This window comes from Electrona antarctica (genome assembly GCF_951216825.1).
Source record: "Electrona antarctica genome assembly, chromosome: 3".
NCBI lineage: Eukaryota > Metazoa > Chordata > Actinopteri > Myctophiformes > Myctophidae > Electrona > Electrona antarctica.
In genome coordinates this window covers 61,790,878-61,805,228 of record NC_136808.1, presented here as the reverse complement: position 1 = coordinate 61,805,228, position 14,351 = coordinate 61,790,878, and the positions used below count along the sequence as shown (strand labels likewise).

Below are 14,351 nucleotides of genomic sequence, written 5' to 3'. Positions count from 1 at the left end.
GTAACGGACGGACGGAAGGACACACACACGGACGGACACACACACGGACGGAGTGCAAAACATACTCTCTCCCCATGCCTTCGGCCTGGTGGAGACAATAAACTTGTGTTATTAAGGTGCTCCTCCTATGCCTTCCCTCTATAAGATTTCCTACCATTAAAAGCAAATAAACTACAAGAGGACCTGCTAGCTGAGTGAGTGGTTGGAGTGCATACGATACCACTGGTGCTTTGATCTATTTTAAACAGTGCACCTCCGACCTATGCCTTGTTCCCTCTCAGCTTCCCATCATGCCTACTGTAGGCTGCCTTAACGGACAGAAACGCCACTGACAGAAATACTGCACATGTTTAATGCTATAAGAGTTAAGCAATCATGTAAATGAAAACAGATGCTGTCAAATAATTATTTCAATATGTTCAGTTTTTGTCCAAACAATCATGTAACAAGACACCATTATACATAGTAGGCTACTGCTAGCTACAATGTTAACATATTGTAGATCTGCTATTTTCACAGAATGTGTGGCTGTTTTCACTAAATGTTTTCATTGAATATTACCGCCCCATTTTTCAAAATGTTTTCTCGCCAAATGTTTGACATTGTTTGCCACATTTTAATTTGATTTTGTGTTTGCATACTTTTGCTGGACATTTGGTTGGATTTCTTTTTGCAATATATCTGTCTATTTCTGGGAAACATGTCTATTTTGCCTCATTTGTGCCATTTTCTGCCAAATGTTTGCCAACTTTTTGCCAAATGTTCACCTGTTTTAGCTTAATGTTCACCTACTGTCGCAAACACTAATGTTTGCCAACTTGCACAAGATATTTGCCTATTTTTGAATAATATTAAACTATTTTGGCCAAATGTTCACCTATTCTTGGCAATTGTTCACGTGTATGACATACCATAGGGATGCAATAGTTCATGTGGTGAATCAATTGATTAAAGGAGCATTCAGTGATTTGGGTGATTTGGGAAACCACCCAGTCCGCCCCGGTAACAAAATGTGCACATGCACGCTCTACAGTGGGGGGAAGTGCAACAGGCCAACAGCATGTGTACCAAGGCCCGCCCCCACTCGATCATGATTGGAGGAAGGCCCCTCTCATCCTGATTGGATGAAGGCTTTGCCACCCGCCACCAAAACTGAAACTAGGGTTTTTTGACCCCAGGGGCTCACTGGGGACAGGCAGGAACTCCTTATATAGTCAGCACACTCTATAGTAGGGAGGATTATCCAGAAAAAAGAAAAAATAAGTGATATTTGAATTAAGTCAAATCACTGAATATACCTTTAAAATTTCTGCCTGTCTTGGTTCATTTTGGAAATTGAAATTAGGAGGTAAATATTTGTGTTCCACTGTCTCCCTTCAGCGGGCCTGTGTTCCACTGTCTCCCTTCAGCGGGCCAAAACTAAATAACTATGTTACACTGTCTCCCTTCAGCGGGCCAAAACTAAATAACTATGATAATAAATGTACCACATACAAGGATTAAACTACTCATGCAACATGTGACTAAAGTGTGACTAAAACTAAATGAAAACTATTCAAAAGACTATGACTAAAACTAAAACCAAAATGCTGCCAAAAACAACACTGGAGGTGAGCATAACAGCCCAATACCAAAGCAACTAGCAGCACATGAGACATGCAAGTTATTAAAGCACAGATACATTGAATCACCAAAGCCATGCAGGGAGGAGATGAGAACAGCACAAGTGCAGGTGGAGCTAGGAGGATCGTTACCATGTGTATGCATGGAAACAATATCCCGGGTGTATGAGGTCCTAAACATGAACAGTAGGAGGATCGTTACCATGTGTATGCATGGAAACAATATCCCGGGTGTATGAGGTCCTAAACATGAACAGTAGGAGGATCGTTACCATGTGTATGAAAACAATATCCTGGGTGTATGAGGTCCTAAACATGAACAGTAGGATGATCGTTACCATGTGTATGAAAACAATATCCCGGGTGTATGAGGTCCTAAACATGAACAGTAGGAGGATCGTTACCATGTGTATGAAAACAATATCCTGGGTGTATGAGGTCCTAAACATGAACAGTAGGAGGATCGTTACCATGTGTATGAAAACAATATCCTGGGTGTATGAGGTCCTAAACATGAACAGTAGGAGGATCGTTACCATGTGTATGAAAACAATATCCTGGGTGTATGAGGTCCTAAACATGAACAGTAGGATGATCGTTACCATGTGTATGAAAACAATATCCCGGGTGTATGAGGTCCTAAACATGAACAGTAGGGGGATCGTTACCATGTGTATGCATGGAAACAATATCCCGGGTGTATGAGGTCCTAAACATGAACAGTAGGAGGACCGTTACCATGTGTATGAAAACAATATCCTGGGTGTATGAGGTCCTAAACATGAACAGTAGGAGGATCGTTACCATGTGTATGAAAACAATATCCCGGGTGTATGAGGTCCTAAACATGAACAGTAGGAGGATCGTTACCATGTGTATGCATGGAAACAATATCCCGGGTGTATGAGGTCCTAAACATGAACAGTAGGAGGATCGTTACCATGTGTATGCATGGAAACAATATCCTGGGTGTATGAGGTCCTAAACATGAACAGTAGGAGGATCGTTACCATGTGTATGAAAACAATATCCTGGGTGTATGAGGTCCTAAACATGAACAGTAGGAGGATCGTTACCATGTGTATGCATGGAAACAATATCCTGGGTGTATGAGGTCCTAAACATGAACAGTAGGAGGATCGTTACCATGTGTATGAAAACAATATCCCGGGTGTATGAGGTCCTAAACATGAACAGTAGGAGGACCGTTACCATGTGTATGAAAACAATATCCTGGGTGTATGAGGTCCTAAACATGAACAGTAGGAGGATCGTTACCATGTGTATGAAAACAATATCCTGGGTGTATGAGGTCCTAAACATGAACAGTAGGAGGATCGTTACCATGTGTATGAAAACAATATCCTGGGTGTATGAGGTCCTAAACATGAACAGTAGGAGGATCGTTACCATGTGTATGAAAACAATATCCTGGGTGTATGAGGTCCTAAACATGAACAGTAGGAGGATCGTTACCATGTGTATGAAAACAATATCCTGGGTGTATGAGGTCCTAAACATGAACAGTAGGAGGATCGTTACCATGTGTATGCATGGAAACAATATCCTGGGTGTATGAGGTCCTAAACATGAACAGTAGGAGGATCGTTACCATGTGTATGAAAACAATATCCCGGGTGTATGAGGTCCTAAACATGAACAGTAGGAGGATCGTTACCATGTGTATGAAAACAATATCCTGGGTGTATGAGGTCCTAAACATGAACAGTAGGAGGATCGTTACCATGTGTATGCATGGAAACAATATCCCGGGTGTATGAGGTCCTAAACATGAACCCTATAGAGCGTCGCAGTCCCGCCCCCTACCATGGACCAGGAAATTATTCTCCGTTCATTTTCCTCATAGACATTTCAGAAAGTATTTATTTAAAGACGTTTACGCCGCGGACAAAGCCAACTCGAGTCGTGACAAATCATGACAACAAACACAATTTTTGGGGCCGAAAAAATAATTAGAAAGAAGAAAAAAACGGCAGGTTACAACACTTTCTTTGTTGTTTTTCTTCCTTGTAATTATTTGTTTGGTCCAAAATATTGTTTGTGTTGTCATGAGTTGTCACGACTCGAGTTGGCTTTGTCCGCGGCGTAAACGTCTTTAAATAAATACTTTTTGAAATGTCTATGAGGAAAATGAACGGAGAATCATTTCCTGGGCCCTGGTAGGGGGCAGGACTGCGACGCTCTATAGTCAACAAAATAGGTACACCTAATAAATAAAGTGCAAAGACAACAATGTACAGCAGGATATGAGAATGCCAGGTAAACCTCAAACCTAGCATAATGTCTAAACAGCACAAATCTATCTGCAAATGCATATATACTGTACACAAAAAGACGTGCTGGGTAAAAGTGACTATAACTTTGTACTGTCCATTAGTCTAAAAGGTTTTAAAGTCCAACTGGTGGGCCCTATTGTAAACACGTGTAATGCTTTATGGCGTCGTCCACTCACAGTTAACAGTTTTTGTATTGAGTTGTACTGTAATTAGGCCATGGCCATGGGCATACTGAATAACCCAGATCAGTCATGATGTTGGCCATGGGCATACTGAATAACCCAGATCAGTCATGATGTTGGCCATGGGCATACTGAATAACCCAGATCAGTCATGATGTTGGCCATGGGCATACTGAATAACCCAGATCAGTCATGATGTTGGCCATGGGCATACTGAATAACCCAGATCAGTCATAATGTTGCACATTAACAATATAGTGAGACGCTCACATCTGTATCCCTTAGAATGAATGAATGCTCTTCACATCAACACAGAGCCACCAGAACCTTTGACTTTGAGAAGCCCTTGTGCTGCTGAAAGGATTTGTTTGTCTCTGCCCAGACTAGGACAATAAGATGGCATCCATCCAACAGGTATTTAGAGGCAGCGGACCAACTTGATTTAGCTCAAAATGTATTACTTATGAGGCTGTAATGGATCCTGACATTGATGTAATATAATGTATTACTTATGAGGGCCGTAACGGATCCTGACATTGATGTAATATAATGTATTACTTATGAGGGCCGTAACGGATTCTGACGTTGATGTAATATAATGTATTACTTATGAGGGCCGTAACGGATCCTGACATTGATGTAATATAATGCCAAGATACATGAACAAAATGTTGTTTCGCTAAATGGGCTGATTGATCTGCACGTCTTGCATTTCACTGCAAGGAATGGTTATTTAATATTGTGCTATCACTTTAAAATGCAACCAGCCATTGTAGCACAAACGCCTGCAACATAATTAGCAACAAACCCAAAGCGGCGGCCGGGCACCTCTTGGAAGCAACTGTGTGTTTAGGGAGCACAAGGCAGGACTAATCAGTACGTGAGCATTAGGTGTAGGGAGTCAGTAACATGTAGGGAGTCAGTAACATGTAGGGAGTCAGTAACATGTAGGGAGTCAGTAACATGTAGGGAGTCAGTAACATGTAGGGAGTCAGTAACATGTAGGGAGTCAGTAACATGTAGGGAGTCAGTAACATGTAGGGAGTCAGTAACATGTAGGGAGTCAGTAACATGTAGGGAGTCAGTAACATGTAGGGAGTCAGTAACATGTAGGGAGTCAGTAACATGCCAGAGGCAGGAGGGAGGCGGTAACATGTAGGGAGTCAGTAACATGCCAGAGGCAGGAGGGAGTCAGTAACATGTAGGGAGTCAGTAACATGCCAGAGGCAGGAGGGAGTCAGTAACATGTAGGGAGTCAGTAACATGCCAGAGGCAGGAGGGAGTCAGTAACATGTAGGGAGTCAGTAACATGCCAGAGGCAGGAGGGAGTCAGTAACATGTAGGGAGTCAGTAACATGCCAGAGGCAGGAGGGAGTCAGTAACATGTAGGGAGTCAGTAACATGCCAGAGGCAGGAGGGAGTCAGTAACATGTAGGGAGTCAGTAACATGCCAGAGGCAGGAGGGAGGCGGTAATAATAAGGGAGCTTAAGTAGGGAATCAGTAATAAGGCAATATAATATAAGACAGTATTGATTGAGTCAGTAATACTAAGACAGCATAAGGGCAGTAATAAGGGATGATACATAACCTGCAAACGACATTGAAACTGACCACATTGGTACCTTGAGCCGTTGGTGAGCAGACAGACCTGTTGGTGAGCATACAGACCTTGATCCGTTGGTGAGCATACAGACCTGTTTTTAGATAGTTTAGAGCCGTTGGTGAGCATACAGACCTGTTTTTAGATCGTTTTGAGCCGTTGGTGAGCATACAGACCTGTTTTTAGATCGTTTTGAGCCGTTGGTGAGCATACAGACCTGTTTCTAGTTCGTTTAGACCGTTGGTGAGCATACAGACCTGTTTTTTAGCCGTTGGTGAGCATACAGACCTGTTTTTAGATCGTTTTGAAATGTGTCTTAGCTTTTTATTTGTAAACCTACGGTATGTAATTCACATGTATATCTTTTGTTTTTCTTTTCCTGATCTTCTGACGTATTGCGATGTTTTTTTCTATATGACATCGTATTGTATTGTATTACTCGACGACACTGAAAATTAGTTTGATTACTTTAAACAAAACTTGAAAATGAATGAACTCATCAAATGGCTTACTTAACACTGGGTGCGCTTATTAATTTGTTTTACAAATCGACCTCCGTCTAAGATGAATATTTTGTGTTACCTGAGCCCACGCTCCACCTGAGCCCACGCTCATCGTGTTCAGATACGAGGTCGAACTCTGTTGTGACAATCAATTGGTTTACAAGAAGAAGACTTTAGCTTCAAGTTCAACTGTATTTGATCCAGAAGGGTAATTGGTTTTGCAGCATGAGGTACAGTATTAAAACGAACATGAAATGACATCAGTAAGCGTAGGAGTAGGCACAGACTCACCAGCACTGCTTCAATGAATTCAATGAATTCAGGAGCATTCAGTGATTTGGGTGATTTGGAAAACCTCCCGGTCCGCCCCGGTAACAAGATGTGCACATGCACGCACTACAGTGTGGGGGGGGGGGGGACACGGGGGGGACACGTGACAGGCCAACAGCACACACACCAAGGCCCGCCCCTGCTCGATCATGATTGGCGGAAGGCCCCTCTCTATCCTGATTGGATGAAGTCTGGGCCACCTAGCCAAAAACGAAACCTAAGGTTTTTTGACCGCAGGGGTTAACTGGGGACAGGGAGGAACTCCTTATATGGTCAGCACAACATCATCACAACACAAAAATACAAGCTGACTAATAATCTGTCATGAACCCGTCAGGTATGAATATTGAATACTCTACCTTAAGTATTAAAATTACTATCAAGATACATCCAACTAAATCGTCCACGACAACACAGAAATCAGAGTAACCTGGGTTTGATTTGTACAACAAAAAACACACAAGGCACATATAGGCAATCTACACGCAAACAAAGCTTCACCTCGCGATACGTTATGAGCTTGTAGATCAGTCATTTTCACTGTTTAAAATTGGTTTTGATTGGTTAATAATAACCCTTGTTAATGGTTAAACTGTGATATTATCAAACAAAAAACATTAAACTTATCAGGTGTCTGTATTTCCGAAAAGGAAATGCATGTATTTAATTAAGTCTGACCAGAAGCAGGGATAAAACATAACCTCCATCACACCCCCACACATAAAAAATGAATGACCAGATGGAGGATGAGTGAAAAATGATCAATTGCTTTTTGAGAGTCAGCAGGGAGCTGTCCACATGAACCTTGATGGGTTTCCTTCAAGGGGCCAGTGAGGCTATTCAACGTTGAAGCTCTCCTCCCTAGTGGTAGGAGGAGGGACTACAGGCGGACCCTGAGAGTCAGCAGGGAGCTGTCCACATGAACCTTGATGGGTTTCCTTTAGGCAGTAAAGAGTCCTTCTAACCATTTCACTATTCAATTTAAAAGTCAGCTCGTTATTGATGATTGAACCAAAAGGTATTTATAAATTATAAAAAGTTGACTTTCAATGATGATGCATTGTGTGGGAGGAGGCGTCGCATATTTTAACATTAACCCATTTTGGGCGGGAACCCCTTTTGGTGTTTTGAACATTATGTTATAATTTAGCTATTGAAAAATAGCAGATCTACAAGCTCGTAGCGCGCCACCGAGTGGCGCGCTACGAGCTTGTAGGTCTGCTATTTTTGAAAAATCGTGAAAATATTTATTTCAGAAAACTGGAGGATTTAGAAGATTTTTTTTAAATTTTGAGGTCAGGCCTAAATGGTTTAATTTGCGTGTGCGTTACCGTTATAGGTTGCGTGTCATTTGTACGTGTTGTCAGTATTATGGTGAGGAATTCAACACCAGCGTCCATATTGTGTACAATTAGCAACTAAAGCAACTAAAGGCGTGCTCCTCAAGGGGGCAGGCAGACTTTCCAACGTTGAAGCTCTGGGTCCTAGTGGTAGGAGGAGGGACTACAGGCGGACCCGTGGATTCATGACCGGGAAACCCCGTGCAGCTGGGCTTTAACGTTGAGCGCTCGGTTGCCCTACGTCACTCAGGACCTCAAAGTTGAGGTCCTGGGAGGGACTTCCGGCAGTCTTCCGGGTGCTTCAAAACGCCACTGAGCAACTTCCACTGACATGAATAGCTGGGGGGGGCGGAGCTTCGCGCCAGTTCAGTCTCTATTATATATATACTCTATGGTGCTCCTCTATTACACAATGGCATCACTTGCAGAACAACCTCTTGTTGGCAAGCGGGACGTCGTGTGACAGAATACTAATGACGGAAGCGTGTGAGCGAGTGTATTGTATGAGTGCATGTCAGGTGAGCTCTACAGGAGCACCCCAGGGCTGTGTTCTCTCACCACGTTATATTCTGCATACAGATGAAAGTCTCAGCCCGTTTGAGAACTCATATCCTGCAAGTGGATCCTTCATCAATAGTTCATCTTCCTCTGGCTTTAAACGGCTATATGGGGGGAAGGGGGGGGGGGGTGGGGGGGGGACGTCTGCAATGCTGACTGGGGTGAGGATGAGGCAATGCATGGGCTGCCACAGACTAGAATATAAGATAGTTTTTTATTTTATCCTTAAATCCTCTTCTTCTTCTTTTTCTTCGTCTTAAGATGAATCTTTTATATTAAAGGACCACTTCACCACTTTTCAACATCTCTTCATATAATTGGTCCTCACTAATGTTCATGATAAAACACCACCATTTTTTCCTACTCAGTCTGTGTCTCATAGGAGGGCTTTGGGCAGTTCGGACACCCGTCCACCAGTGACATCATCATTAGGCATATTTTTTTTTAAACAAGATTTGTTTTAAAATATATTTAGAGTTTTATTATCGTGAGAACGATGGCTTCAACTTTTGCATTGCAACTTTTCAGGAAAAGAATGCCTGCCGTTTCTATTAGCTTGGATTCACCATCGATGATGTCACTGGTGGACGGGTTTCTGAACTGCCCACAGCCTTCCTATGAGACACAGACTGAGTAGGAAAAAATGGTGGTATTTTATCATGAACATTAGTGAGGACCAATTATAGGAAGAGAAGTTGAAAAGGTGAAGTGGCCCTTTAACGATTATGAAATTATGACCGATTTCCGATTATTTGCAGGATCATTAAGCCGATCCCGATTCTGACCGATTCCAATATTATACAGACAAGCCTATAGGCCCTATAGGGGCTTATTGGCCCAAAGCCTGTTAATAAAGTATTCAATCAATCAATAAATAGCCTTTTCCAAGATACCGATATGGCATCTTCATGGCCGATATGGCCTATTCCCGTTATGCTACCGATTAATCGTGCATCCCAAATATTAATTTGTAATGTAGAACTATCGGATTTATTAGACAGGTTATGAGTTAGTGCCTTTGTGTTGTACTGTAATTTGTGATGAGTTTGTTGTATGAATGATAATAATGTATTGATGTAAAAATTAAATAAATGTGTTGTCGATGATGATGATGCTGGTTGAGACTCCAGGAAGAGTAGCTGCTGTAACGGTACAGTACAGTACAGTACAGTACAGTACAGTACAGTACAGTACAGTACAGTACAGTACAGTACAGTACAGTACAGTACAGTACAGTAAGCTAATGGGGATCTAAAAGTCATCTTCTTCTTCTTCTTCTTCTTCTAATTAACCCATTTAGACCTGACGTCGATTCTACAAATGCCTTCTAAATCCTGACAGTTTTCTGAAAAACCCATGTTTCTATGTCAGTGGTTCTCAAACATTTTCATGTCAAGGACCCCCAAGATTATATGTAATTGGCTGCCGACCCCAATCTGAAAATATGTTGCTCCAGGGACCCCCCAGAAACAAAGATTTGATTTAAAAACATTCGCTCTGGCCTGGGCCGTGGCTCAGCGGTCCAGGCACCCTGGACCTATAAAAAAAAAGATATAAAATAAAGGCGAAAGCCGCAAAAAAAACATTTAAAAACATTTGCTCTGAAAGAATCATTATGAATGGTCAAAATGATTCAAGATCACAAATATGAATTCTAGGGTCCTTGTGGTTACAGTACTAGTGGAATTGTGATGGAGATAGAAGAGTAATTACATGTGGATAACAATCCACTATGCTTGTGCTGTTTTTTTATTTTCCCTTTTGTACAGGTTTACCGAAGTAACGGTCTGGCAGAGGAAGAGAAACGTGACACACTTAATGTAAAGCTTGAGCACTTGTCCCTGGTTAAGGGCGAGCGAGACCTATACAACTGCATGCGCAGAGACTGCAAAGAGATTTGCACAGATCAGGATCTGCATCTGCTGAACGGCCCTGTTCCACCTGCAAGCAGGGACTTCAAGATGCACTATTCCTTTGACTTTGCTCAACAGGTAAACTCAATTAAAAGAAAAAAGATAAAACAGATTTGTCAGTCTGAAAATACAAAAAATAATAACAGCCTAATTTGCTATTTTCTTACAGATCTTGTATCCACATCGCCATCACCAGCCAGGAGAGATATTTTTCAAAACTCCACGCAAGTGTGGAATTTTTGGTATATGCTGTGAAGGGATACCAGAACAGGTCAACTACCTTGTAGATGAAGGCATGACATGTGGCAAAGGGAGCAATTCAGTCATTAGCTATGTACACCACTTCTTCTGTAATTATGGGCTGGGAGAGACGGACGTGGATCTTCACTGTGACAACTGCTGTGGCCAGAATAAAAAAAAGTTTGTCTTGTGGTATTGTGCCTGGCGCACGATACACAAACTGCATCATCAACTCGGGGTCCACTTTTTGATTGTAGGTCACACAAAATTTGCTCCTGACTGCTACTTCGGTCAGTTCAAGAAGATCTTCCATAAGTCAGACGCCCACAACCTGGCTGACATCGCTGCAATGGTGAACAACAGCTCAAAGCCCAACATCGCACAGCTGGTTGGAACAGAGGATGGCCGTGTGATGGTGCACTGCTATGACTGGCAGAAATTCCTCCAACCATACTTCCGCCCACTGGAGCACATCAAACAGTACCAGCATTTCCGGTGGGTTTATTTTATATTTAAACATTTGTATGTATTTATTGACACTTTTCAATTATATAAAAACTTGTGTTTCAACCCTATAACAACCACTACTTACATAATTTAATATTTCATCACATGCAGCTTTGATGCCAACAAGCCTGGCATAGTGTTTGCCAAGAAACGACACAACGATGAAGAAGAGGTGAAGTTCCAACTGCTTCGTGACGTCAACGTCCTGCCACCAAAGCATGGATTTCCCACTCTACAACCAGCAGGACTGGACAGAGAGAGGCAGGCCTATCTGTACAAACACATCCGAGAGTATTGTGAGGACTATGCCAAAGACACAACATGTCCTAAGCCACCACCCAGCCCACCATCACGCCCAACAAAGTCAAAGACACCAGCCAGATTGTAATAGGATGTTAATAGGATGTTATACCAGGAATTGTTTGCTGTGTTGTTTGCTGTGTGGATTGTAATGTTTGCTGTGATTTGATTTTTTTATTAATTATTCCTGGTGTAATTATTATATATATTGTGTGTGTATATATATAAGGTCAATGGCCTGAGTCACGTTATGTATTTCTACCTTAAATACTAGTCTAAGTACATTACAAAAATGTTTATTTAATAAACATTAAGGCCTCTTCATCCTTGCTTGTTTTGTTGGAACAATAGGGGTCACTGTTTTACCGAATATTTGCCGTTGGGATTTCTCAGATTTGTTTGAGAAACGGATATTATTATTATGCTATTATGATTAACGTGAATGAAGCTTTACTTCATCAGAGTTACGCAAACTCCGTTTACTTCATGGGGCCAGTCTGTCTGTTAGTCTGTCAGTCAATGGCGGCTCTTCTACATAACCTTCTTTGTCCCTATTTGAAGGCCTCAAATAGGGACAACCGGAAGTTTACGGAATGCATTGCAGTCTATGGGCTCGTGCAAGTACATGAACCACGTGACCGGGCTGTTTTCTGCCCCCTCAATATCGCAACTCTTCTATAAGATGGCTCTCCGCATCAAGTGCATAATACTTGTTTATTTGGAGTGAACATGACATTGACGAGTAAATAATATTAACACGACTCCCGTCGATAAGTTATTTAGCCTGGACATTTCCGCATTTAGCTGAAAACGGGCTTAGTACTATTCGGCTAGCGGCAGGAGCTAACGGCTAACAGTCCAGGCCAGGCAGATGCAAAGATGCTGTCTACCATTCTGTCAATGTAAGCGTTTGTATAGCTGTTGCAAAAGACACAAAGCTACAGAGCTACAAAGATGAACTGGTTTCAACTTCACCTACACAGATTCAAAGCTACAAATACGCTGTGTATCTTTGTTTTTGTTCCCCTCTATTGAGAACAAAGGGACGTTTAATAAAAACTGTGGTAACTGCATTATGTATTCAACTTTGACTACTATTTGAATCTACCCCAATAACATAATATAGGTGCTAAAACATTGACATTTTCCAGTTACTATAGTTACTTTGTAGATTTTGATAATTATTATAAAACATACATTAACCACTTCAACCTTATATGCATTAGTATGAATAGGGTAGTAGTACTTTAACTTAAGTAAATCAATTGGGTAATTTATAGTATAGGCCTACTACTTTTTTGAATTTGACAATTTTATAAAGGCTCATTTCCTTACTATACCCTGACCCAGAATTAATAACTATAGCTTCACTCTTGTTTTCGACTATATACTGCCCCCGCCTGGGGGGGTAGAGTACCTCATTTTAGCAATGAAGAGGAAACAGCGCCCCCAAATGCCACTGACCGTGGAACTGCATCTTTGAAGACCAAATTCTCAGATTGCTGTATCTCTGCAAGACATTACTCTATAAGCCATATCTCAAAAACTAGTGGGTCAAACTGCACAACCAATATGTCAATTTGAAGCTATGATTCCCTGCTTTCATATGACATGATAAAAACAAAAATGAAAAAAATCCAATGGCAGTCCTTCGATCAAATCTGGTCACATATATTCAAGGATTTGCGTCACATTTTCACAATTTTTCAATCTACAAGCTCGTAGCGCGGCACCGAGTGCCGCGATACGAGCTTGTAGATCTGCTATTTTTCAATAGCTAAAGTATAACATAATGCTTAAAACACCAAAAGGGGTTCCCGTCTAGAATGGGATAATAACTAACTAAATAATATTGACATTGATTGGGGCACATGTTTGTTTTTTCCATTTACTGAAAAGTAACAGTTTTGACCTATACAAGGTTTCTGCCTGACGGAGACGATATCAAATGCTGTAGTTTATGTTAATTTAAATGGAAAATATTGTCATGCGATGTAATATAAATAGATTGTTCTTCTTCTCTTTCTTTCTTTTGTTCTTCTTCTAATTAATACTTTCCTGCTGAACAGAAAATCTGCGTCTTTTCCGAGTAGGGCTGTCAAAACTATTTGGACGACCTTTTAAGGTGGTTGTGACTGACGTTTTAGTTTTATCACTCTCTACTGTTAACAGTTTGACGGCCGCTAATTGTTTAATCCAGGGTTCCACCGCGCGTAAATCGCTATACCCGACATTTGTTTAATTCGCCGTTTTAAAATAATTAATAACAGCGGATTTATCCGGGACCTGGTGACGAGGCCGTCAGGTTATGATGACGAAACCGGAAATCAAGTCAACCTCTGGGCTGCTAGGGCTTCTGGGAAATTGAGCCCAATGCAAGTGGACGGGGGGGGGGGGGGGGGGGGGGTTGTTTGGACTACAACTTGCTCTGCACTGTGGTTTCGTTCCACATTGTCATGGCCGCTGGTGCGTCTGATCATAACAAGCCGACGGACCATTTTTCGCCGGATTTTCGTGGTTGAAAGCTGCAAATACTTCAGCGTATGCTCTTAAGGTAATAAAACAATCTCGGCAGCGTAGAATATTTGATTAAATAGCGGGTAAATCGGGTTATGTCGTAAGGAAATTACATGAAAGCTGAACTGAAAGTCTGCTAGTTCTGTCACAGTATCACACATGCATATTAATGATGTGTCACAGTATCACACATGCAAATTAATGTTAGTATGCAACAGTATCACACATGCAAATTAACGTTACTAATGCAACAGTATCACACATGCAAATGAATGCTAATATGCCATGTAGTTATAAGAACAGCCGGCTAAAAGAAGAGACTATAATTCAGTTAATTCATTCATTCTCGACACTCGATTCGCATTTCTTCAAACGTGGGTAGTGGTGACCGACCGTAGCGTCTAGCTTATTACAGCATGATTATGAAATCCAATATGGACC

At 41.5% G+C, this 14,351-nt stretch overlaps 2 protein-coding genes across 3 annotated transcripts in view; one reads left to right on the top strand and one right to left on the bottom strand.

Annotated features, from left to right (window-relative positions):
- LOC306919899 (leucine zipper protein 2-like) overlaps positions 1-14,351 on the bottom strand; it is a 323,380-nt gene that overhangs the window by 222,750 nt on the left and 86,279 nt on the right. The window lies entirely within an intron of this gene.
- On the top strand, positions 10,859-11,548 carry LOC306919900 (uncharacterized protein). The gene is made up of 2 exons (XM_079496453.1): positions 10,859-11,081; positions 11,205-11,548. Exons 1-2 carry the CDS (start codon positions 10,936-10,938, stop codon positions 11,479-11,481), a joined length of 423 nt encoding a protein of 140 aa, XP_079352579.1. The 5' UTR covers positions 10,859-10,935; the 3' UTR covers positions 11,482-11,548.